The sequence below is a fragment of the Osmerus eperlanus genome, chromosome 7 (genome assembly GCF_963692335.1).
Source record: "Osmerus eperlanus chromosome 7, fOsmEpe2.1, whole genome shotgun sequence".
NCBI lineage: Eukaryota > Metazoa > Chordata > Actinopteri > Osmeriformes > Osmeridae > Osmerus > Osmerus eperlanus.
This window is the reverse complement of record NC_085024.1, coordinates 10,508,306-10,535,697: the sequence shown is the minus strand read 5'-3', so window position 1 is coordinate 10,535,697 and position 27,392 is coordinate 10,508,306. Positions and strand designations below refer to the sequence as shown.

General features: G+C 43.5%; 1 protein-coding gene across 5 annotated transcripts; it reads right to left on the bottom strand.

Moving 5' to 3' along the window:
- Positions 1-20: 20 nt before the first annotated feature.
- On the bottom strand, positions 21-24,419 carry ctnnb1 (catenin (cadherin-associated protein), beta 1). Of its 5 annotated transcripts, none has more exons than XM_062464837.1 (17): positions 24,307-24,419; positions 6,531-6,581; positions 5,846-6,070; positions 5,376-5,629; positions 4,886-5,124; positions 4,536-4,737; positions 4,156-4,300; positions 3,948-4,051; positions 3,745-3,777; positions 2,965-3,303; positions 2,494-2,652; positions 2,271-2,390; positions 1,989-2,139; positions 1,754-1,875; positions 1,538-1,598; positions 978-1,208; positions 21-801 (listed from the first exon to the last, which is right to left on the bottom strand). In XM_062464837.1, exons 2-16 carry the CDS (start codon positions 6,541-6,543, stop codon positions 1,000-1,002), a joined length of 2,376 nt encoding a protein of 791 aa, XP_062320821.1. In that variant the 5' UTR covers positions 6,544-6,581; positions 24,307-24,419; the 3' UTR covers positions 21-801; positions 978-999. The 5 variants fall into 5 exon arrangements, with proteins under 5 accessions (XP_062320821.1, XP_062320819.1, XP_062320820.1 ...); XM_062464835.1 differs by lacking the exon at positions 24,307-24,419 and adding an exon at positions 8,448-8,606; XM_062464836.1 differs by lacking the exon at positions 24,307-24,419 and adding an exon at positions 7,210-7,410.
- Positions 24,420-27,392: the final 2,973 nt, after the last annotated feature.

Here is a 27,392-nt window from a genome sequence, read left to right as displayed (position 1 = left end):
CATGAAATGAACCAGACAGATGAAATTAAAGTCCATTTTATTGTTTAGCCATGTCATAACCATGTCTCCAATAAGCACAGCAGGCTACAATAATAAGGGAAATCTTTTCACAACCCTCGACAGCTACCATCAAAAAAGACAGACCATAATAATCACCTCTGCCCCCCACCAAGAACATACCCTTTGGAACTGTTGTGTCACTAGAACAGTGCACCCTCGTTAAAGCAAGAAAATAGTTGATATTTGGACCGTTTTCCAATTCTTGGTTTTTTTTTTATACAAAAGCTACACAATGTTACACTTGATCAGAATACAATTCAACTGATTAATTAGTGTTCTACACCATAACTTGATAAAATCTTAATTGATGGAGCATTACCACTATAACTTAACACTACGAGAGACTAAAAAGGTACAAATTACTGCAAAAAAGGAGATGAGTATAATAAAGCAGGCTAAATCAGTCACCATTACAGACTGAAGAATCATAATAAAAATTAAAAAAAATGTAAAAAAATACAGACAAAGGGGTTTTTTAAAATTCCATCTCCGAGATCCACTTCGTGAGCCTTCTTCCATCTTTTGAGTGAGCCACTCTGGGAATTCCTTTTAGCGGGTTTCAACTCCGACAGAGACCAGAAACAACGTTTTGTCCTCCTCCGGTTCCCATGGAAACCTCAGCTTGTAGTAGTGTGTGTGTGTCAGGCACTTTCTGAGATCCACGCCCACCTCCCCACCCTTCCTCTCAGCAACTCTTCAGGCCAAATCACAATGCAGGTTCATTCAGATCAGACTATACAGCTGGGAGGAACAAAAAAACAAAACAACTAAGGGTTAACATGGGACCACGCACGCATTGAGACAGCACACACACACACAACACGCTGTATTAGTGTCTGCATGCGACAGCGTGTAAAAATCCCAAGCAACACCCCCTCCCCAGCCAGGGTATCTGTGGCGGTCATCTTGTCTCTTACCTAGAAAGGTAGGGGGGGTTATTTACAAGTCCGTATCAAACCACGCCAGCTGGTTGCTGTCTCCGGGGGGCAGGCCGTCAATCAGATCCTGGGCGTGGCCCAGGTCAGGCAAGCCGTCCACGGGGTAGTCAGGCCCGGGGTGGTGCTGCCCCATGTCATGCTCCATCATGGGGTCCATGCCCAGCGAGTCCTGGCCGTAGCCTCCAGAGTGGAAGGAGCGGTAGCTGGGGTCTGAGTGGGGGGGAGGGGAGCACACACACTTTGTTAGAGAGCAGGTTAACAAACACAAGCAGCCACACGCACTAGTAAGGGTCATCCAAACCGACGCGGTCTTAACCTCCAGAGCCCCCCCGGAGGCACGGTTACAGGGTTCGAGTGTTGCACACATGCACTGGACCCCCCCCCCCTCCAGTCACATCTGTTCACTCGTCTCCAGGGGAGTCAAGACTACCTCTGGACAGGAGTGAACCCAGAGGAGGGATTCAGATTGGGATTATGCCCAAATCTCTGAGTGGTCAAACTGAGGGAGGAGGAGCAGAGAGAGAAGGGGGGGTCCTTACCTTCCTGGCGGTAGCCCAGGGGCTCTCCCTGAGCACCGATGTCCAGACCCAGGTCTCCAGTCTAGAGACAACCACAGCAGATCAGAAGGGTGCTCCGTCAGTCCCAGCACACACAGGTGGCACTACGCAGTCATGCTGGCTCATGTCTACTACCGGTCTACCAGTATGAACCTAAACTGTTCTAGCAGACAGCAGCGTGTGTGTGTGTGTGTGTACCTCGTTCCAGGTCATGGGCTCCGTTCTGAAGAGGGAGCTGGTGAGCTCCACAGAGAGGCGTTTCTTGTAGTCCTGGGGCTTGTCCTCGGACATACGGAACAGCACGGCAGCAGCGTAGGTGGCTGGAGGAAGCACACACACAATCAGCCTTACACCCCAGCACTCACACACATCCTCCATCATTGCACTGGGTTTAGGTAACAGAGCGCGCGTGTGTGTGGGAGGGTGTACTCACCCACGCCCTCGTTCCTGGAGTGCAGCAGCTCTGTGAGGGGGGCAGTGGCTCCCTCGGCCTCGATGGCCTCGGCCGCCTCCTTGTCCTGGGCCAGCTCACACAGCACGCCGGCCGCCACGCGCTGGATGTTCTCTATGGGCGAGTACAGCAGCTGCACACACACACACACACACACACACACACGGTTAACGCTGCCCTCGCCATACACTGCATTGGAAACAGATAAGATGGGCCATTTGCTTGGACAGAAAGAGGCATGTTGAATGTAGTGCAGGTCTCTACCTGTACAAAGAGTGGAATGGTGTTGAGTCCTCTGATGACAATTCTGTTGTGGACGTCTCTGGCCAGGATGTGCAGCGCTCCAGTGCAGCCCTCCACTATTTCCTCCATACGAACTCCCTCCTGCATCACACACAGTCAGAACTGGACTGTCTTGACACAGACTTCCAAGTCTCCCTGGAACCTGGTGGGTGTAGGAGTATCTATACGTGTGTGTGTGTCTTACCACGAACTGCTGTTGCGTGCCTCCCATGGAGGTGCGTCTCTGTGTGTCCTGGTGGGCTCGGACCAGCAGCTGGACCAGCCTGGGGATGGCCCCCTGCTCCCTCAGAGGGGCGTGGTTGGCCGGGCACAGCGCCAAGTTGCGGATCAGACCTACTGTGGCCTGGAAGGAAGGAGGGGGAGAATATGTAAATAAATACATCAATGAGGAGCGCGTGATCAGGTTTAGATGGCCCAGACAGTTGCCAAAGACCAAAACCGACCGCTCTGCTTCTGTTGAAAGTGACAGAAGGGGCTTGTGGGTAAGGTCATGAGTTTGGACATGGGACAGTCACGAGGATAGGTAGAGGTGCGTGTGTGTGTGTGTGTGTAGGAAGGGGCATGTAAATCTCCAGACTGTGGTGATCAGGCAGTGTCATGGCAAAGAGATAATGTGTGTGTGTCCAGCACAGGGTGCGCTCATTTCCCCACCCACCTTGATGAGGGGCCAGTGCGAGGGCGGGTGCAGCAGCTTCACCACCACGGGCAGGCCGTAGTGCAGGCGCACGGCGTTCTGGGCCATCTCGGCGTCCTGGTGGCGCGAGGTGAGGTGGCGCAGGGCACAGATGGCGGGCTCCGTGATGTCCTCGCGGTCGCCGGCCCGCAGCACGGTGCGCACCAGCGCCTCGATGCCGCCCACCTGGCACACCATCATCTTGTTCTTGTAGTTGTTGCACGTGAGGTTGGACAGGATGCCGGCCGCGCACGTCACCACGTTGATGTCGTCGCTGCCCAGGAGCTGCACCAGCGTGCCGAGCAGCCCCTCCATGCCCTCCTGGAGAGAGGAGGAGAGAGCGGGGGGGGTTAGGGGGCTCCAGGAACAGGACAGGGGGCGACCCCCGCACACAGAACAAACAGCTGAGGGCGGGGAGGATGGGGGGGGGCAGGAGGAGACGAGGCAGGCAGGAGAACAGAAAGGGGAGGGGGGGGGAGGGTAGACGTATTCGCTCTCTTCCCTGTGTGTACATTCACAGACGATACACACACCGATACACACGGCAACACGACCCCTCCCCATCAAGCGGCACCCCTCCTCCTCTCCCCAGACAGGCTTCTAAACTCCCTTCCTCCCCAGGTGTGACAACCCACTAGTCAGTTGCTGAATCTCTCCAAGCAGGACCCACCCTGTGGCCCCCCCCAGCCCAGGTCCAACTCCCCCCCCCCTCCCCCCCCCGGCCCCAGGACACAGACAAAGGCAGGAATGGCTACTGTTTACCTGCATCACATCTACTTCAGCTAAGGCCAAGCTCTGCTCCACGGAGGAGAAAGGAGGAAGGAGGGAGGGGAGACAGACAGAGAGAGAGCTCTTATGTAGGAGGAGGGCAGGGAACCAGTCAGGATAGAGAGTAAAGCCAATGGGAGGGGGAGGGGAGGGGGGAGGTCAGAGGACACAGGAGTAAAGAGGAGGCAGGACGCTACCTGTTTGGTGGCAGCATCTGATAGGTTCCTGAGGGTCCACAGGCAGTTCTGGACCAGTCTCTGGCTGGGGTCGTTCAGGTGGAGTCCCAGGGCCTGCATGCCACCTGGGACAAACACACACTTTAGGAGGTGGCACATGTAGGCCAAGGTTTGAATACAGCAGGCTGTACTGGTCCAGGCAGCAGGTACGCTTAAGGGGGAACCTCACCAGCCTCGACGATGGCAGGCTTGTTGCTGGAGCACACCGACAGGACCTTGAGCACTCTGCTGGTGGTCCACAGCAGCTTCTCGTATGTGTAGGTCCTCATGATGTTGACCAGAGCCTGGGGCCCTCCGCTGGCCAGGATGATCAGCTGGGGGAGGAGGGGAGAGAGGGAGAGAATTCAGAACCTAGGTTTACAAACCCTGTAAATCTCAGATTCAAACTACTTTATTGATCCCAAAAAGACCATACAAAACCGGTTAAATCATACCACCAAATCAGGCGCAAGTCCAAGAGCATAACTGAGCTTATGTTTTACAGCTATGGAGTTGCATTTTGAACGGAATGGCCCTTTAAGACGGGGAGAAGGGCCGAGGGGCTCTCACCTTGCTCTCCTGGTTGCCGTAGGCCAGGATCTGCAGGCAGTCTGTGGTGATGGCCAGGAACTTGACGTTGGTCTTGTTGAGCAGTGCCACCATCTTCTGCAGGCCCCCGGCCAGGCGCACCGCCATCTTGGCCCCCTCCTGGTGCAGCAGCAGGTTGTGGAGGGTGGTGATGGCGTAGAACAGCACAGAGTCCACTGGAGACCTGAAGACACACAGCAGGGTTAGGACCTGGATACACTCCACAGGACCACTAACAGCTAAGAACACTGCCAATAGCCCAACTCATTACCCCTATGACGCATCCACCCACTGCCCGCCCCCCCCTCCATCCATTCGCGCTGCCTCCTCACCCCAGCATCTTGACCAGGGCGGGGATGCCCCCGGACTTGAAGATGGCGAGCAGGCCCTCTCTGTGGTGGGACAGGTTGTGCAGGGTGCCGGCCGTGCAGCGGGCCGTCTCCACGTCGTTGGTGTTCTGCATAGTGCGCACGATGGCCGACACCATCTGCGGCGAGCGCATGATGGCGTGGCGCGACGCCTCCTTCTTCGACAGCTGGTGCACCATCACCGCCGCCTTGTTCACCACCACCTGCGCGGGGGGGGGGGGGGGAGGGGCCCGGGGTCAGACGAGCTGCAGAACCTCCACACACAACCACGTCTATGCCTGATCACTCATCAATAGTATACTTATTATTTTCAAAGATATGCGAATATCATGGACATATCATTTAAATGACCACTTAAGAGTTGTGTGTAGTGAGGTCTTTTTCCCAATTCCCCCCAGTCTCTGGATGATTTGGGGGAAGGGGGGGGGGGGCGGGAGGGGGACCGTGGCCTCACCTGGTCCTCGTCGTTGAGCAGCTTTGTGAGCTCTGGGATGGCTCGCGTGGCCAGCTCGGCGTCGTCCTGGTAGTTGATCAGGTTCACCACGGCGTGCTTCAGCATCTGGGATGGCTCGGCCAGGCGCTGCACGTTGGTGGGGTGGGCGCCGTCGAACTGCGTGGTCGGGATCTGCATGCCCTCGTCCAGGGTCTCGGGGAACATGGCCGCCCGCACGCGCTGGGCACGCGTCATGGCGTACTGCCCGTCTATGTCTGGGGGGCAGAGGGGAGGGGAACGCTTAGCTGGTTGAACTCTGTATTAAAGGCTAAATGGGCCAAATCCAATTCTAGCCCCTAACTACATCCTACCCCTACCAGACGTGGTATTATTAATTCATACCTCAATTCTGTGATACAAAACCCCCAGCCAATTGTTTGGTTTTAGAAGCTTCGTCCACTGTGCGTGTGGGACTGAGGGTGAGTGCTTACCTGCCACCTGGTCTTGAGAGAAGGACTGGGAGAAGCCCTGCTCCCACTCGTACAGCACCTGGTTGTCCACATCCTCCTCCTCTGGGTTGCCCTTGCCGCTGAGGGAAGGGGCGGTGGTGGTGGCCCCAGAGTGGATGCCAGAGTCCAGGTAGGACTGCTGCTGCCAGTGGCTCACTGCTGCCTTACGGTCGGGCTCCATGGCCATGTCCAGCTCCATCAGGTCAGCTGGCACAAGCAACATTGACATTCATTAGCATCGTTATCGCTCAATATTCGCATTTTGTTGGGTCACACTGATTCAGCATTCACACAAAAAAGGCATCCCATTTGACACAACGGCACAAAGCAATTATTTGTAATGGTACTGGAACCCCATTGAAATGCAATGTGCTATATATAGTTTACAAGAGATGCAATTATTATATATAGTTTAAAAGAGATGATTCATTCTTGGCGACATTCAAAGTGTTGGATGTCCTTGAAATGTGATTAAAATTGTGGTGAGGCTTTTGTGTCTGCAAGCAGGTTGCTCTGGCAACTTCACTATGGCAAAGTCATTTCTCTCATGCACAAATAAATACAGAAATTCAGGTGATGGGTGAGACATTCAAAAATTCTTGAGGTTGAGTACTTCAAAGGCAGGTATTTAAAATCCTTGGAATTGGGCAGGGTTATGAGAACTCACCCTGGGAAGCCATGATCCTTTCTCAAACCGCAGCCTGCACAGCTTCCTGATCTGAAACACACAGAACAGCGGGTCTCTTTCATACAGCAATTCCTGCATCAGCCAGGGCCAAAAACACACTGCACAAAGCAACCTTTTCACTAGGTTGAAGAGAAGCCAGGAGGAAACGATTAACGGAAGCTCAAGGAATCCTCTGTGCGTCAACTAAAATGTCACCCCGAAACAGACGAGACAACAGCAGTCGGTTCGAATTTCAAACTAATCCACTTGAACGGTCTGCGGAGCAATAACTGCTTTTGTGGCGTTTCCGATTCGTAGCCTATTCCGAGACGTGTGCAGTGGTTATTGTATTGAAATATCAACATCCTTCAACTGTAAAGTCCCCGACCAAAACCTCAAAACAGAGGGCAGGAAACAGCAAATACTGCAATTTGACTCATTCGCCTACATTAGTCACAAATAGTCTCACTGCATCATCTCATTTGTTAAGTAAACGAGTCCTGGAATGTTGCAAGTCACAAACCATTTATAGAGACAAGCAACTTTTGATGATGTGATGACGTCGCGGTACCCAAACATCCACATGCAAAGTCCGGCTCACTAAACTGATCAGCGTTTATGCCATCCCAACATAATGTCCACCGTGAGAAAGGGTATTCACCCCGGAGTAACAACTCACCGTCGGCGAGTAATAAAACTTAAAACCGAGAAAAATCTGTAGCAGCAATATGGGGTATTTCCGGAGCGGTCCTGCCGAGTTTTCCTCAAGATTTTCCACCAGTGCGATTGGTTCAGTTCCCCACCCCCACAACCGTGTCCACTTCAGTCTGCCTCACTTTCCTACAGCAACACACTAGCGACTCAAGTTTCACTCAAGCTCCTCCTCAACATCCTCTCAAATCACAACGGTTGAGGAATTTTTGTGGGTCTTTGTTTAAAAGACGACTAAACGCCTGGCCAAAGAGCCTTACAAAAACAAATGAAAACTACTCAATAGGTCGAATCTAGCTACAGTAGCGTTATCCATTTGGGTTCGGGGGAAAAACTAAAACATTTTGTTGACTTTGCTAGCTTTGATAACGTTAAAACTAGCTGGCAGGTCGACCTCATGCCATGAGCATAAGTGAGGTCAAACATGTTATCAATCTATTGAGTCAAATAAGTCAAACAACTCAAACCTAGCACCCTTAACACAATCTAAATGGGACGGGGGAACGTACGAAACTACTACTTTCAAAACAGTCCACAAATGCTCATTCTAGTTAACAAACTCGAATCTATTATCCGAAAGTTTTTTTACGTACACCATTAATAATATAAAGTAATTAGGGCTTGCAGCCAACATCACCACTCTAATTGAAATCCGTTTGCTAGACTACAGTACTTAATCTACAACAAGTATTATGAAACCAAACGCAACGCGAGTCAGAGCGATGGAATGCAAAGTGGTCCGCCAGCTAGACTGACTAGCACTAACCAACTTCTGGTTATATTATTATCAGCTAGTTTACTAGCTGTACACGCTACTCACTCATATAGCTAGAGCTAGCTGGATAAGCGAGGACAAGACACTATGGACCACAGTACTTAACCTTACTATGGCAATGAATATGGAGGATAACACTGGAATAACGTGTTACCAAACAATTTAAATGATTATCGGTAAACCGTATTTTCGAAATCCAATCCCGCATGACTCGCGTTGTGATAGTTAGCTTTGCTAGCTGGATAACTGAAAATACTCCGATACTAGGCGGTGGCTGCGGAAACCGAGAAACCAGCTGGCTAGGTAGTAGCAGCTAGTAGCTAGCAGGCTAGATACCACACCAGTCCACACAACGCAGTCCGTTCGATGAGAAGGAAAAGGAGTGAAAGAAACTTATACAAAAATTTGAATTATTTGAAGAAAAGGCATACCCTTGCAAAAGCCGTAAGTCAGTCCCCTCAGTTAAAAAGAAAATAACCAATATCGCGTTGAAAAAGACGGAGAAAATGTAAGTACAGACAAACACCAGCGGGTAGTCCAACCACCCCCTCCGCAGTCAAGGAACAACTTGGCTCTAGCGGCTGAATCAGTGATTTAAGATGGCGTCGCATGAAATGGACCGAAGCACCGTTCTTGTGGCAACAATATCCTGCCGCACGTAGGAATAAAATAGACACACGTGGTCCGTGTTTTTTGTGCATCGAATTATTTTATATACAAAAGCAACTTATGTTACGATGCCACAAGGTCATCATAAAACTCATCAACCAAAACTGAATACAAGCATACCAGCACATACTATTTACTAAGGTCTGCGTATGAATACCAGGGAGATAAAATAGGGGGCCGGCAAAATACCTTTTCCATACATTGGAAAACCAGGCAGAAATGCATTTGGGGAGAAGGGCTTGCAGACTGCAGAGTAGTTTAAATTAATTGCAGGAGACCATTCTCACAGAAACAGATATAGAAGCCGCTTGAAAAAATAGAAAATAAAAATCGAACATGAATATAAATCAACAGATGTTGTTATTTCTTTCTTTTTATTGTAAATACAGTTAAACGTGACTAACACACAGGACTTCATGAACCCTGTATGTTTACTATTTGTCTTTAAAGAGCACTGGCTCGAAACCACTTGATCATACCACTTCTACCTCACCTAAAGAGTTTATGTACAGACCTCGAAACTGTAGTAGATACTTTAACGTTTGTTTTGTTTGCTTGCATATAAAATAAAAACCAATCTTGACTCAATGTAATAAAAACTGAACGTTACTCAATTGATTGTAGGTAAATGAATTAACTGTCCACTTTCAGTATGAACCAACCAAATAAAAGAGATCCTTCAAATTGTGTGACTTAAGTTATAGCTCTGTAGCATAGGTACACAACATAGATAAGCACAGAGAGTGCAAGGATAAAATATGAAACAGACCTTGCCAGTGCCCTTAGCTTTCATGGATGAACGGTTGCATGACAAGATAGCAAATTCAGCAGTAGGGTGTGGCAGTCATTGATGAGCTACTAAATATGAGCTACTAAATATAAGTTACTTGGGTTTTGAGAAGGTTTTGGTTGTCAGCATAGTTGTGATCACAATTATAACCATGTCACAGGACTTATATCTGAAATCATAAATAACAGCAGTTCTAGAGGGATTGACTCAAAGGAAGAAACATTTGTGGACCTGTTTCTTGGACTCAGATACAAACCTAGATTCCAAATAAAAAGAAGTGTTGTCTGATACCATCTGTTAATTTTTCATTTGTTTCATTACATTTATTTATTCAATACGCTAGAGCAAGTGATACTTGTGGCATGTGTTCCCAATGTGTTTCAAAGTATAACAAATGGAGAGAGAGAGAAGACTTTTACCAAAACTTCTATAGAAAGGTGTTCTATGAGCACTCATCGGCAGGAATTCTGTCTTGAAGAATGATTTGTCATTTAAACAATTGAATCAAATCAATCAACATGTAATGACAGGTATGGACAAGACATGGACAGTGTCTTTATTGAAAATAAACATAACAATAACAATATGTTACTCAACGATATGTATTGACCAATAAATAAAAGAGAAGTCAAGTGGTTACATTTTTTCAAATAATTTCTCTGAGTTTACATCTAACATTTAGCGAAGGTGGATTTATATTACAGTTATATCTTGCAAGTTCTATCTTACTTAAGTCAATTTTTTACATTTGGACTAATGATAAAGATATGGATGATATTATGACATCTTACCGAATAATATAAAATGTGAATAAATACATCTTGCTTAAGTACTGTAGAACTGTCATCACCGAATTTTGTTTGTTTGTTTTTTATTATTAAATGGTTAATCAAGAAACACATGAGCACATTAAATATAATCCTTAAAGTGTTGTCAAATATCCTGTCAATATTTATTTCTATGATGGAATATGAGACTAAGGTTTGATAAAAGAAAATAGATTTTGTAGGCCAATTTAGGGAGTAAGGAATTTATTTGTGTTTTTTTGTATTGTACTGTTCTATTCCTTTATTTCAAAATAGTTTATTGATAAGTGATCATGCAATCAATCATCATCCTTTTGTTAAATAAACAGAAAGGAAATACAACTTCAAATGTATTCTGCATTCATGGTTTCAAAGAAATCCTAATTATCCTCCATTTTGTGAAAAATGAAATATTTAAAAATAAATAATTTTTAACATTGAATGTGTACTGTACAGTCCTTACAATCAAGTCCAGTTCAAAAATGTGTTTATTGACCATCATCATGACAACTGTGGATAATATATGTTCATGTGATGAATAGAATTGGTTTTGCAGATAATTCGTAATACACTTGTGCTTTTTTGCATTAAAAACATACACATTCAATAACACACACTCACACACTTATTCAGTACACACAGGCCTGGTGATAATACAGCAGAAGTGTCGTCAGGCCTTTTTTTCATGTATCATGTAAGAGGAGGAGACATTCCCATAAGCCCACATTCTCCTGGCAAGAAGAAAAAGTCAATGCATCCAGAATAAACATAGAAAGGAAGATTACATATGCATTGACTGGTTCACTCCCAATAGGCTCCTATATAGAGTGGAAGTCACAGGTCTTTCTCATTGCCAGCAGGGTTTACCAGCCTTGGGGTCACAAAGCTAGCTCCATCAAGCTCTGTTGTGATGTGATTGGCTACATAGAGCCATGTGTGCATGCGTGTATAAGTATGTATTTGTGTGTGCGCTCAAGTGGTTTTATTAGATTTGTGTGTGTGTGCGTTCCTATGAATGTATGTATGTCTGTATGCATGTATGTGTGTATTTATGTGTGTGTGTGTTATGTATACCAGGATGCATGAGAAAGCCCTCACTCCCTGGGGAGGCTGTTGGAATGGATGCTGTATGCTGAGGGGAGGGGCTCCTTTCTTTCCCTGTGAAAAGAGGGGGCAGGCTAAACCCACTTGTGTGCTCAGAGGATTGTGTCCCCCTGACCTCCCCTCAACCAAGGGTCCTGAACCCACATCCTTATGAAGACAATAGTGATAGGTGGAAGCCACCAGGGCCCTGGGCTCCACAATTCATGTTGGCAACAAGTAGAGAAAGAGAGCGAGAGAGAGAGAGAGAGAGAGAGAGAGAGAGAGAGAGAGGGAGAGAGAGAGAGCGTTTTTGATAGTGTGTTTTTGTATGTATACACATGGAAAACTCAGTCTCTACCTGTAATGGTGCGTCTATTTGTGGGGTCTCAGTGAGTCATCAGCAGCTCTCTTTCACCATAGACAACATTAGTAGCACTGCAATCCATCAACATTTTTATCAATATAGAAAACTGTGTGTTGTAGTATGGTGATTGTACATAAAACATTCAATTAACTTGCGCTAAAATGTACAATTCAGTTTCATTCCAAAACTGAAATGTACATTTAAAGGTTGTACAGATTGTCTATTATTTTATGGGGAATTTGATACTTTATATTTTCATAAGGGGGAAAATGTTATTGCGTTTATGAAGATGGAGATTACCACTGTGGTTGAAGATATTGCAGGAAAATGGAGGATGCAGTTTATAGGTAATCAACAGTCTATTAGATCCTTCCATAATAGCATGAAAATGCTAGGAGGTAGAGTTCACACAAATAACATGAATGTGAGTGCATTTCCACCTGGTTTGTACAACCATCACCATTTTTATCATCCCTTGATAGAGTTATCTTTCGAAATAGGAATGATCCTAGTTCACCACAAATATGATATGACATCAAATATTGGGCTTACATTTTTTGGGGAAAAAACACCCTTTCATTAATCAGTCATTTCAAACCGGACTCAGATGTTCCATGAGATAAAGTCTATAATCAATAACAACAAATTTTTTCCTTTATAAACAGATATCATATGATACTCAATCCCATGAAATTGCATATTAACCCTTGGTATGACTATAGTGATTTATTATATAAAATACTAATGGTTTCATGGTTGCTGTGAAATTATTTTAGCTGGATACGCTATAACAAGCGCTATTAGGGTAAACTATTTTCTTTGTTGCACGGAATTTGTTGCCATAATATAGCATCAGATAAATAATGTTATGTCTCTCCTGAACCATGCAACTATTTCCAGAGGTTTTACTTGTAGCATGGTATCACGTTGACAACTCTGACCGGAAAGTCTCAGCAAATATCCTTTCTTTGTAAAGCTGCTTAGAGAACAATGTCAGGCAGGGAGACAGACGCGTTGTGCATTGAACCTCATTGTTAGTTTGAGAAATACAGCTTAAAATGTTGGTTTACTATCCTCTGCACATCAAACCACTTTGTTGTTATTCCACACTTTACTCAGAACGCTGCAAAAATAAACAGCTAATAGACTGACCAGAACAGCAATTACAGTAGCCAACCTGTGTATGTAACGTTTCATCATTTCATCAGGATAAGAAAATAATTCTAAAGGCCATTATATCAGAATATGACAGGATTCTTAACTGAATATACATTACATACAGTGTGCCACCTAAGTACAAGGTTCTATTAATCTGTTCTGTAATGATGTCTTTACATCAAGGTATGTTAGATATGGAAATACTGTCTCATAAAGAAGAACACTATCTGTCATAATGAAACATATCTAATGTTCTCATCTTCTAGGTAATTATAGTAATTTTCAAATGAACAAAAGATTAAACAATAATATTGTGTGAGTGACAAAGATAGAAAAAAATATATGTGTACAATTTTACTGTAGTCAGTTCACCCTTTTATATAAAATGCTGGTTCAAAAAGCACTACAATACATTTGTTCACATAGCTTTATAAAAGATGGGTTAAGCGGTGTAAGGATACACAATCCTTCATTATAGTTGATTACATCTGTAAGGGGGAGATGAATTAATAATGTCAAATGTACTAAACAGGACATTATAGTGAAAAACATGCATGGTCAAAAAAAGAGAGAACAAAAAGGAAATAAATAATATCACCTTTTATGAAAAAAGAAATCCCAATATGCCAATTCATTTAGCATCCAATAATTTTTCATAGAACATAGTATTGTTGGGAGCTGAAAACTCTATTTTCAGATTGCAGTCTTGATAATATTTTTTTCATAGTTTACAAAAACGGTGTACTTGTTTGTCCTTTTCAAATACTGTCTATTTTAAAAGTCCTTTCAAATATCTCCAGAATTGGGTGCAAATAGATAGAAGTAAATGCAGAACATTTGACATTAAGTCATCTTCACCATGCTTTTCATGAAAACTGTACAGGTTCAGTATACTACAGGATTTTGTTCTCGGTGTCAGATTGAAATTTAAAACCTCTCACAACAAGGATGAAAGTGCTGAAGAGGATGCCTCTCTCTGAGCCCTTGTTAAGTCTCCATTAAGTTAGTATACTTTTGACTACAGCCCATACAGCTGCCTTGTGTCACAGCACCCTGGTTTAAACAATAGTTGCATTTAGGAGCTGTGTTGTACTGACCATCTCCTTAATCCATTTAGAGGACAAAGGACTCCACACCATTACCCATGTAAAGTCCTCCTCTGCAGTATTTTACTCCCACATACTTCATTATCGCAAATAGAGAAAAACTAGGCTATGGGAATGAATCGTTTCCTTCCCACAAACGCCATCGACGATGAATTATGAATTTTCAAGTAACTACTTGGACGAGGGGAAAGTCCACGGGAAATCATAACGAATCGGAATTGTTCGATTCAACTGTATTGAATGGTGTCCTCATCTATTGACGATTACCTTAACAAAAGGTTCTTGAGAGTGAAGCTCTCTGTATAAAGAGGACGCACAAAATGGCTGAATGGTGCAGAACATCCACTGTTTGTTCCCTTTATTCGGAAGCTAATCACCGCACAACACAATTTGTACATGCACAAACACACACACACGCATACACACACGCATACACACATGCTTATATGACAAATGCAGATGTTTAATTCAATAACGTTGCCTTAAAATGTGTTGTGTAAAAGAAAGAACTATGTAATATGAAATATTCCATATTTTCTTCCGAACTCTGCTTACAAGCTAAGAGAAAGGTTCTTCACCACTATGGAGGTAATTCCACCACCTATAGGCTCATGTTGTGAAGGGCTTCACTCAGGGAGAGCAGCAGTAACATTTCACATCTTCTTGACACATATCTTGATTGGCACCCAACTCACATCTAGGCACAAACAAGATCCAATTAATTCAACTTGGACGGTTTCAACAGTTAATTGGTGTTTTTTTTCCCTTAAAATTTCTTGACGGTTATAATTTGCAAATCTCCCTCCGCCCCAAACCATCCCTTAAACAAGACACATTTGGACTAATACTGTTTTGAATATTTTCCTGGTATAATCACAGTGCCTGCCACATATTTTTCCTGACGATAAACATTGGAGGATATTCTGCTTGCCTTGGTTGCCATATCCTACCAGAGAGAAGCAGGAAGACAATGGTGTTGTGCTTTGGGGAATCGACCCTGCCTGTCTGCCTGGGCCACCATGCACCCAGTCTCTTGTCTAAAGCATGACGGGGGGTAGCGAAAGCTGCAAAGGCGCTTTTTGAGAGACAGAAAATGCCAGGTTTTTTATGTTGGGAGAGAGAGAGAATAAGACAAAGAGAGAGAGAGAGAGAGAGAGAGAGAGAGAGAGAGAGAGAGAGAGAGAGAGAGAGAGAGAGAGAGAGAGAGAGAGAGAGAGAGAGAGAGGGAGGTAAATAGGGAGAGAGAGAGAAAAAGGGAGAGAGATAGGAGAGAGGAGGCTGGGAGAGTTTAATCTCATCATGCAAGGTCTGTGGTGTCTATTTACCCCAAATGCAAAGAGGGCAGGTTCTTTAGGACATCCCTGCTGTGCCTCCTGAAAGACAGAACCAAATCAAAGACAAGGCGCATCTGTGTTTCTACTTATGACACAATAGAAACCCCAACCCTCTCCAGGCCTTTATTCTGCTTTATTGTTATAGAAAAGAAGCGTTTCCAATCAACTGCTTTCACCTCTCTTTGTCAATGCTGATGATAATTAATATGTTTTGCTGTATGCTTACATTTGTTTGTTTGTATTGTACATGTTTTTCTGGGACTTGTCGTGGACATGTGAGTGTCTGTGTGGGTTCTATGTTGAGCTGTCCCCCCTGTAAAATGACAACTGTCAAGCTGGTTTCTGGTTGTGCTCTATGGCACAAATTTGCTTGGTACAAATTGCCTCTGCTGTGTGTGCGAGTATGTGTGTGGGAGCAAAAAAGAGAGAGAGAGGTCTGTGAACTGGGCATTGTTAACACCTAGGTATGAATGAGTCCAGCAATCTGTTTTTACATTGCTCTTGTCGACATACAGTAATAATTTGAGATTTGGCAGAGTGTGTGTGTGTCTGAGTGTGTGTGTGTGTGTGTGCATGCGTACCACGAATATGTTTCAGAGTGGGGGTAGAAGGTTATAGCTGTGTCTCAGCCGGCTACAATAATAAAAATTCTCGACATCTCTCTCTTCAAACCCCCCCGCCTCTCCCACTCGACACTCCCATCCCAACCTGCCCCTCCCCACATGATAAACCAGAATACACTGCAAGACACCCAGCTACGTAGTCTTGGACTGAAAAATGCCTCATGCTCGAATTTTAATGACTGTTTTCTTTTTTTGCTGCATAGTTAGACACAGTGACTGCTTTGAAAAAAGACAGGCAGCCATCGGCGGGATGTGGGTGAGAAGAATACACTGATACTAAATTGACGAGCCTCAGCATCTCCTTGAATAAACCCCCCAGAATACAAGCTCCCTCAGACCTCCTGTCACTGATTCTCCATGAAGCAAATTGGTATAATAATGTAATGAAATACTGTGTGCAATGTAAGCACCATTTGAATTGGAATTCAAGGTGTTGTGTCCTATTGACCACATTGCTTCTTCATCACACTGTATGTAGATCTGATTGTATGTCAATGAGAGTCAATGCAGAAAACGACTCAACCGCTACGGTAGAAGAGCATTGTGAAACTGCTAGCTGCTAATTGCTACGACTGGAAACAAAGGCAATACTCACCTTCTTCATGGCGTCGCTAACCAGTCAGAGAGGACAGGCTTCATGAGGCCTGCAAAAGCCGGCCATAGTTTTTCCAGAATGCCCTGACGAAAACATAGCTCTAAAGATGGAGCAAAAACAAAAGGTGTAAATCGATTTTTTAAGAGAAAGGCAGCCTTGTCAGCGTAAGAACTGGCTTTTTCAGTGCAGAAGCTGATGCCCTCTTTTTCTTGTTCCTGCTCTCTGCAACTTTCATGTCCAACATGACAACAGCAACAGATGCCGTGGTGGTTTGAGACAGCAATTTTTTGGGGGCGGCTGCACCTCGATATTTCAACGCCCCCCCCCCCCCCCCCCCTTCCCAATTTCTATGGCTGTTATTTTAGCGTTGGCCCATGATGCTCTGGGTGCAAGGCGTTTGAGGGAGAAGGCTGGACACAGCAGGGGCCATTAGACATGGTGGGGTGGGCCGCATAAAAGACTCGCCAAAACCAAGGTCGAATGGTGGTGGTGGTGGGAGGGGAACGCCATTGCACCCACTAAGAGGGGGCCACTAGGCCCGAAACCAATTCTCTCTTTAAGTCCTTAAAGTTCCACAAATACCTAGTTACTGGTTCAACAGATTGTTCTCTTTGACCATCTCATTCCATGTGAAATTCCATCCTACGTGACTCCTTCCTGCAGTTCTTTTCAGGATATAAACTAAAGTGAACTAAAGTTACAGCAACGTAAACATAATTGATACATCTTTCTACATCTTTTTACATCTCACAGCACATAAACACATCCTAAAATACATCCAACCACAGCACTCCCCAGCTTTATTGTCTTTATTGTCTTCATCACAGTCATTTGCCCTTTTTTTAATTTCATCTTACTGTGTGAAACAAAAAAACGAGAATGGAAAACCAAGACTTGTGTAAAACCTTGAGTCAAGTGTGCACCCATTCAAGGATACACGGAACGAGTGAAGAATTAAATAAGTAGTTTGATTTTGTGCTTTCTCCCTTCGCATCAGACATAGATTTGAACCAACTCTGTGTGACCAACATTATTGGCAGTTGGGGGGCGACCAGAGAGTTATTGAGTAGCTATTGAGTGCAACTTAATTAAATTGAGACAAATGGGAATGCTACAGTTCTCGGACAAAAAAAAAACCTGCTTTCAACATGGCGAACATGACAGATTGTTGGGGAAATGCCTTGTAAGGAGTGTGAAAGAAAGAGGAGGAGAGCTAGTTAATTACAAGATGAAAAGATATAGTGGCTCAGCCTGACCATAGCAGCTTTTGTGTCAGCACTGTAAAGACATCCTAATTCACACACACACACACACACATACACACACACACACACACACACACACACACACACACACACACACACACTGTACGTACATAGACATGCATAGACATAAGCTCAGGGTGAAGAGATGACTATTGTTCTTACCTTATAAAAGATTTACCTCCAATATGTCTGCTTATCGTATATAGCAAGTATATAGTCTAAACAAAAGATGTGACCCTCAATCTTTCACTTCCACACTTTACAATTCAAACTGAGCTTCATAATTACATAAACCCATTGTGCCAATCATATTAGAAAAGACTGAGACAAAAAATAAAGACATAAATATGGCATTGAGAATCATTGTACAAAGTCCAACAGCCAGTTTTAATTTTTGACAGCAGCTTAAACAAACCTTGTTTTTGGGGAGTTAAGGAGAAGTGGAACACAGGATAATATTTGAGCAGGCACCATGAAACATTCAGGCCTCACTGCTTTGTTGTGACAGCCTGCTAATAATTTTGTAGCTTGACTTTCAGAGTTCTCACTTAACCGCCCTGAAACTTTCTGCATTTCTCCCGCTGGCTCGATCTTTCTGGGGTCCATGTGTTCAGCTTTCCTCCCCCTTGGAGCCAACAGCTGACTGTTTGTTTCCAAGCTTTGTGAGTGTGTCATGTTCCCTGTCTGAAGACCAATATGGCGGCCTCATCCGTGCACCGCAGTCGGCCTGCATGAGTTTGTGTGTGTTTGTGTGTGTGTGTGCGGCTTTGTGCCTGGCCCTGCCTGCAGCTCCCAGCCCAGCGGGGGGGACCCAATTACACCACTGATTAAAACACTATGGTGAAGAGAGTTCTAATTGGCTGCCAGGCACAGGAGACCAGCTATAGCTGGGATTTTCAGCCAGCCACATGAAAGATCATCGTTAAATCAAAACTCAGCGCTTCCACTCTTTCTTTTCTTCCCCCATCCTCTCTCTTCCACTCTCTCTTCTTTCTCTTTCTCAGTCTCTCTTTCTCTCTGCTCTCTCTTTTTTCTCTGCTTCTCTCTCTATTTCTAAATTGTTTGACACTGGCTGTTGCCACTCTCTCGTCTGACAGGTTCGACCATGTCGTGGAAGTGGATGCACAGTGAAGCTCATTGGTTGTCTGAAAAATGTGTCCTCGAACCAAACAGGTGAAATGTTGCAGTTAACAGCTTTGAAGAGATACACACATGAATCCCTGCATCCTATTTTTTCTTTCGTTTTTTCCCTTAGCCTCTCTCTCTATCTCTTTCTATCTCACTCCATGTCTTTCTATATCTCACCCTTTCTTTCTCCTCCTCCTTATAGTTGGAAGAGAAGGGGTACCAGAGAGAGAAAGGGTAAGTCATAGATGGAGCACTGCATTTGGGGGAAGGTTGGTGGAAGCTTCTGGAGGCTGGGGGGAAGGGAGGAAGACTTCAGTGCTGATGACATTTGTCCATGGCTTGTGTGGAGGGCTCCCTGCTGCGTTCACACCAACCTCAAAGTCGGTTTGTTCTCTCAGCGCAGGCCTCTGGCAGCTCAGAGACCCAGTCCACCCAGCCCCCACAATCTCCACTCACATACGCAGTATGAATAGAAACTATGCTACACACAGGCACAGCACATGCAAGCGTGCATGCACACATACACACACACAGACTTGTACATGCACTTACACAAACAAGTCTATTTATCTGGAGGTGGTTTAGAACCAAAAAGTATCCCTGTCCAAAAATTGCTTGGATCAAACCGATAGAATCTGAACTCCTTTTGGACTGATGTACATATCTGGTATATGGCAAACGAGATTGGGACTTAAGGGTTTAGGCCTAATCTGGTACACAAATATCCATACTAAAAATATAATTGCTAAGTCTACATTCTAAGAAGACATTTTCACTCTGCGCTGAAAGTAATAAGAAGAAAACACTGGAACAATTGAGAAACATCGAACAGCTGTTTTTTTTAAGAGAAAGGCAGCCTTGTCAGCGTAAGAACTGGCTTTTTCAGTGCAGAAGCTGATGCCCTCTTTTTCTTGTTCCTGCTCTCTGCAACTTTCATGTCCAACATGACAACAGCAACAGATGCCGTGGTGGTTTGAGACAGCAATTTTTGGGGGGCGGCTGCACCTCGATATTTTAACGCCCCCCCCCCCCCCCCCCCCATTCCCAATTTCTATGGCTGTTATTTTAGCGTTGGCCCATGATGCTCTGGGTGCAAGGCGTTTGAGGGAGAAGGCTGCACAAATATCCATACTAAAAATATGATTGCTAAGTCTGCATTCTAAGAAGACATTTTCACTCTGCGCTGAAAGTAATAATAAGAAAACACTGGAACAATTGAGGAACATCGAACAGCTGGTTTTAAGAAGCTACAAAACGGTATATGTACACCAGGACATGGTTCATTAAAATGATTTCACATTCAAACATGTCCATCTCAGTAAACACTACTGAAAAAGTCTGCATATTTAGCACCAAACACTACTAATTCATTGTAGATCGATGTGCTAGCCATGTGCTAGCAGGGTAATCATAATTTAACCTAAATTTCAGCTTCCAAGTTTATTTCTGTCTCACAGATGCCTCGAGCCAATTCTGTGAGCTGCGTTCACAGCCGTCCAGCTACCAGTAATTCTGGGAGCAACTTTACTCTGCTTCGGCAGCCAAATGAGATGTGATCTGCAGCTTGTCTTTGTAGTGGCAGGTGAGCAGCTATCTGCAGAGCTCACAGCCCTGGCCCCCTGCTGGGTTTAATCAATAACATTAGAATGCCAGGGATTGGTCACTCACTCTGCAATCTCCTCTCATTCTGCATACTACCTAGGGATTACTGTATGCGAGCGCACACACACACACACCAACACACTCACGCAGGCAGGCACGCACACACATACGCACACACACACATATCCGCTTCCAACCACCTCTACAAACACAAAGTAAACACGCATACACACACAGATGTCGAAACACACACACGCACACTCACAAACACACGCAAACACACACACAGATGCCCAAACACAACCCTTACATGTTTACTATACACTTTGCTGTTTCATGTTCGAAATGGATGTTTATAACTTGGCAGTTGTGGAGGGAGATGTGTACTAATTAAAGCTATCCTCTGGGGGTTCTGTAGCAGGACCCAGAGACAGAGAGTTGGGTGTATATCGATTCACCACTGTTGGTCATACCTCTCCAGAAGGGAGGTTGAGCAGAGAAAAGACAGCAGGAGGAGGGGAATGGAGAAGTGAGAGAGAGGGAGAGAGAGAGCCAGAAGGAGAGTTGGACCAGGAAAGAAAAGGAAGACATGAGGATAAGACAGGGTTATTATGCTGCTTCTCTACTCCAATCTTTTTGTCTAGTGAAATGCTCTAGCTTCTACTGCAACTAAAAACTTAAATGTAATAATAAACATTTGTAATGGCAGCCAGTTTGTGTGTTTAATAGTATTTAAATGGGTTTTTAACCGCTGTTACAATCATTAGAAATTCCATCTTAAGTTTACAGGGAGTAAACCCCTATCACTCTAAGTGTGTCTTTGTAGAGGCCAGTTATTAATTCATGGACAAATGTTTCATGGACACATGATGACAATTTAGTACAGTTATGCATCTAACTGTCAGCAAACCACTGCTCTATGGAGTTTAGAGCGAACACGATTTCACTTGTAATTTTATGTAATCCACTTAAATATGTCATTGCGCGCATGTCAGTTTTATTTGAGGCAAGTTATGAGGCTCCACCAATAATATCATCTCATTTTGAATTTCTTTATTTTTGACCCATTTGACAGTTTGTTTACCTTTTCTCCAGCTCGGGGAAAAGAAATACCTGTCTGAAATGATCACGAGGATTTATGAATTATGTATAGGAAAGCAGTGCGCTTCTGTGTGCTTGAACATATGATATGAAATCCTTTATAGCTGGCCCACTCACTCATGCAATGGACTTTCCGATAATATGTATTTTACATTCTTATTTAGGTTGAGCAAAAGTAATGTTTTTGATATTGAAAAAAATCATATACCTTATGTAATAATTTGATATACTGGTGTTATATCAGTGGACCTGTAATTGAAGGATTTTTGTACTGTATTTCACGGGGTAAGAGATTAGGATTAAAGCATTCAACCTCCTCAGGTTGTGTTAAATTTTCCACGAATTGCTGAGACTGAATAATGCCTGGCTGGTGAATTGCTTTACATTATGAGGCCTCTATCCTCTAGGCTGCAAATTTTGACCCTATAGTCCTAACTGTAACTATATAATATACTGTGGTTCATTAAATCAAGTGTTGAAAATGCCATTGCCGGTCTATCTGTTTGTTCTGAAGGACAGTCACATCTTCAGTCATCTTTGGCCAACTGTGAAAATATAGGAGAGGCTTTAGAAAAACATAAGTAAAGGTATTTATCAGTACAAAGTATTCCGTTATGTTGTGCTTCATTACTACAACATTATTGTTTTCAACAAATTGTCCTAATTTGTGGGTCTCAAGATTTGTATTTGGCCATGCTATTAAACAGCATGGAACCAAAATATTTTAACTTTCTAACCCAAAATGTCAATACATTCAATTATATTACATATTGCAATATTTTAACATGGTGCAAAGTTACAAAATATTTTTGTTACTGCATATGAGGCTCAAACATAATTCAGCGATTAGTGGAGCTAATAATACTAATAAACAGCAATATTTGTTTTAATTTAGACAATTTTAGGAGATTAAATGCACAATGTTTTAATTTGACATTATATTATACTAGAGTTTGTATTATGAGAACTGTATACAGTTTATTTGAAAATTGTCATACACTCAAAGCATACTCTGCATTTATGACCAAAATTGCCGTAATTGGACAAAGGTATCATAATATCTTCAAATATAGAGAACAAATATACATGGTTTCAATTAATCATAGTATTTTTGTTATCATCATAAGTGTGAAAACAGGCAAAGACCATACCATGAAACACACTTTCTTGACATGTTGCAACTAAAACTGAATAAATTCAACTTAAAGAAATGTGTTTTTGTTGGTCACACATTTACAATAAAATGACATACATGTTTGAAGTTCATCCACTACAATGAATGTTTCCATGACTATTCTCAAGACATTTTGGAACCACGTAAATGTGTCAGCTGAGTCATTCAAATATAGCAGAAAACACTGTTATTCAGTTTAAGCACCATGATGAGATTAAAGCAAATATTAATTTGTGATGTTCTAACCTTTGAATAATTCCAAAAAGTGTCTTTATGTCAACGAATAAACCCATTTGATACATACCCTGATATAGATCCTATGGATTGTCATTACTCTTTCATTAGTTTTATTTGCTCATCCGCAAGTGAATCCATGCTTGTAAGTGTATCAATACCCATTCTGTTTTGAGACCCTACAGTACAGTATGAATGTCCTGTTGACTTTTCTTGCAGAAGGAGCTCAGGGTGCTAATTCACCTATGTCTAACCAGAGGAGACAGAGGGTCACAGAGCAGGTGATTAGAATGCAGCTGGTTAGAAGAGGGAGGGAGGGAGGGAGGGAGGGAGGGAGGGAGGGAGGGAGGGAGGGAGGGAGGGAGGGAGGGAGGGAGGGAGGGAGGGAGGGAGGGAGGGAGGGAGGGAGAGAGAGAGGGAGGGATAGCAGGGTAATGAGCCACCATTAGCACTAGCCTGCATGGCACCTTGGCAGGTATAATTGTCATGACGTCGGGTATAATTGCCTAGTGCATCGTCCCAGTGTGTTGGAGCCGTCGCTGCACGGCGGACACATTCTGCATTATTTAGGAAGAGAAAGGGGAGACACAGTCAGGTAGCAATCCCCTTTCACACTGCATCACACACCACTGATCCAAAGCTGGCACCACTGCCGTAAGATCCTCCACCAGCACACTAATTATACCTCATCAGTCACACTTCCTTGCCCTCTCTTCGCGGCTAGCCGAGGCGACTAGTGCAATGCAATTACAGACGTTGTGCCAGAGATCTCCAGCTAATTCATGCAGCCATGTCCCAAATGAACCTTCTACCCCACTACTAAAGTGTGCATTATTGACCGAGAGAGAGAAAGAAAGAGAGAGAGAAAGAGAGAGAGAAAGAGAAAGAGAGAGACTCAAGCTCTTCTAATCTGGTCTCAATGGCATTAGGTCAGGGGCTTCTCCATGAAAAGTAATTAAATAAAGACTTGCACAAACTTTCCCAAGCCACACACAGTCTATTCAGACTTTTACTGAATCAAGTGGTAGCAAACCATTGTTATTTGTATTTTCTCTCACTTTTATCACATCGGTATTTGCCTGTGTGTAAAACCTCCCCATGTAGTCTCATTTCACAACAGAACACAAATAAGCCAAATAAGGTCAAGCACCAAACGCTTGCTTAGTCCAGACTTTGCATGTATTCCCTTCAGAAATAATAGGGAATATTAGATCAATATTAGATCAGAAATATGAAACAAAGCAGATATTCTACCTACCCGGCACTGGCTGTGGAACTCACTACAGGAACAGGAACCTCAAGGCTGAGTCAGCTCTGGTACCACATCCAAAATGTCCGCCCATTGACAGTCAGGGAGGACATTGTCTCTCTTTACTCAGCAGAAACGGTTCTAACTCGGATAGGCTACCCCAAAAAGTAACATCAGACACAAGCAGAGGAGTGCTGGGTGTGTGGTAGCTTGCCCCTGTGATATTTGTGAGCCAAAGCCTTGAAGATGCAGCTTTTCTTTCCTAATTCTGTCGACTTGGAGCTTTGATGCCCCCCAACTGTGCACAGTATGGTCTTTGAACCAGGAAAGAAACTCAAGATAGGAACTGTGGATTGAAAGCATGAGAGAGAGGAAACTTAGAACAAGGCACACTGAATATTGTTCCAGCTCTCAGTTTTGTTATGGAATTAACCAGAAGAATGATTCTCTCTGCAAAATCTTCAACGAATCATCAAGCTGGCTGAAATTACCTGTTACTTTGTAATATCGATCGATTGGGACATTTGAAAATGTATATAAATTGGTACATTTACTGTCTTTTAATTTAATTCTGAACATTGGCAATAAAATCACTATGAACCCCTATCTCATAACTATCACACAAGATTAGGAAAACATTGCATATCTCATAACTATCACACAAGATTAGGAAAACATTGCATTCAATACATAATTTAATCTTTTAAAATAATGTATGTATTTTATGTTAGGTTTATTTCTATTCAAACTACTTTAGACATTGAAGCATCCATCTTAGGCTGGCAGTTGTTTAAATATAAAGGGCGTAAAAAGTGGTTTACCCCTCAACATTATTTGTGTCGTGGTAATATTTAAACTTGAAAGTATCTTCATGGACAAAGATATGAATAAAAAAACTGGAACTTTTTAGACATTTCTGAAAAATTGTGCAGAGAGCTGCTTTCTAGAAGAAAGGGCATTAGTAATTTATTAACATTACCTGTCAGTGATTAGTGAAAAAATAATGAATCAAACAAATAAAAATACAAACACTATCATACTCTCCCCCCTACTCTCTGTCAGACATTTAATGACTTGAACTCATCTACACACAGTCACACAGCATCTCCTCTACTACTGAGCAAGCCGTCTAGTCCCGAGACTCACTTCAATGGCTCCTATAGAGTCCGGCCATCTTAAAAAACACAAAAACCTACAACACTGCTGACGTTTAGGCTCTTTCTTCTGTGGGCCGGACCAAAGCCATGCCGGGCCTGGTGAGAGCCTAAACCAATAAGAGAAGAATGCACTTTGTTGGAAAGGCCTAATGTTATGCAAATGGCTGTGGGCTGAGTTGGTTGTCTAGTTTTTTTCTGGCTGGGCCGTCTATAACCTCCATTAATAGAGGATTAGGCAAATGTTGATGTTCTAGCGGCTTTTGGGAGGACACCAGCCCACAGCCGCAAACGCTAATCCTCTGATCAAGTCTCCCCCTCGCAAATGTTCTTTAACTAAAGGTCCACTAGCTCACTCTTGTCTCCTCGCTACAAACGACTAGCCATTTGCTAGAAATCCTCCAGACCTTTCCTCCTCTGTCTTGTTCACTTTCTCTTTGTTCTGTTCACAATCAGCTATTGCTCAATCTTGCTTTGGAGTTCCTTGTGTTTCTGCTGATAGATGTAGATGTTTCATATAACCGTATATATTTTTTTTTCTTCATTTCATTTTGACTATTGATTTATGTGTCAGGAAAGTATGTTTGTCATGTCATTTTTTGTGCCTTTGTTTTATTAGTGAAGCAAAGGGTTGGTTTCAGTAAGTAACTGTGCTACAGGCCTGTACTGGCATGGTTAAAACAAACTTAAAAAAAAGGGACATTTTGCTCCTATGAAAAAAGGTTCCACAAACACTTAACAGGAAAGACCATTACTGGTCTGATTTAAAACGTACATATTAAACCCTGTTAAATTTTATGCAAACCCATCATTGTGCAGCATCAACTTAAGTTTCATAAAAAAAATGGATACAGAAAATAATCTTTCAAAATGCTCTTTCAGTTTTTTACTTGAACAACCCCTGCCATTTTGATGTTATCGAAGTTATATTTATATGTTCTGCTCCTCTCTCTCACCAACCGTCTCTGCAGGAGGGGATCCCTCTCTGAATTGCTCCTCCCAAGGTTTCTTTTTCTGGGAGTTTTTCCTTGTCTTCCTTGAGGGTTTAGGTTGGTTGAGGGGCAGTTCTCTGGGCGTATGTGAAGCCCTCTGTGACATGCTTGCGTGTAAAAAGGGCTATACAAATAAATTTGATTTGATTTGATTTATTTCTGCCATAGCTGAGAAACAAATAAATCACAATTTCACAGACCGGGGATCTTAAATTATTGTGATATTAAGCGCTTAGTTTTCTGCTGTGGTGCTTGATAAACTACACGGTTGCAGTGCAAATACTCTCAGTATGGGTGCCTTAAATTTATAAATAATTTGTTGCATGGCTACACCACATTTGGATCAATACCTTGCAAACCTTAGAATCAAAAAACATGGACATTTTAAATGTTGTGAATTAGGCTGTATTTACTGTCGTGCAAAATATGCCAATTTACAACCTATTTTGTCACAGAGTAATTTGCACACAACATTTGTCATTCAATTCACACATAATAAGATTTGTTTCAATTACAAGAATTGTTATCTCTGTCTGACAATAAAACATAAAGAATTTCTAATTTCATTTGAAATTAGCATAAACTCAAATGCTATAATATTAGGAAAAGTGTTTCTAGGTGAGTCTGTAGAATGAAAAGATAAGAAATGTCACATACTGCCATGAACAATGCCTGGGGACATCTAGAGTAGAAACAGGTCAGTAGTGGTAGCCAAATATGCTTGTTGGTTCTATGTTTCATTTGGCCTTGCTACAGTATGTCAGTTGTATGTATCTGTGAATCGGCTTCTGTTCTCTTGTCCACCCGATGTGATAATGTGATAATTGAGATTCCCAGATTCTCAGGGACATTGACAGCAGTGTAGCCCTCACCACCACGTCCACCCCCACCACACCTCTGAACCCCCCCCCCCCGCCCTGAAGCCCCCCCGCCGGGGTGCTGCACACAC

What these genes read in the sequence shown, in the direction of transcription:
- ctnnb1 (XM_062464837.1), bottom strand. An exon ending in TGCTCAACGACGAGGACCAG is followed by an intron (nt 5,125 to 5,375) that starts GTGAGGCCACGG and finishes CCCCCCGCGCAG; the next exon opens with GTGGTGGTGAACAAGGCGGC. An exon ending in ACGGCAACCAGGAGAGCAAG is followed by an intron (nt 4,301 to 4,535) that starts GTGAGAGCCCCT and finishes CTCCTCCCCCAG; the next exon opens with CTGATCATCCTGGCCAGCGG.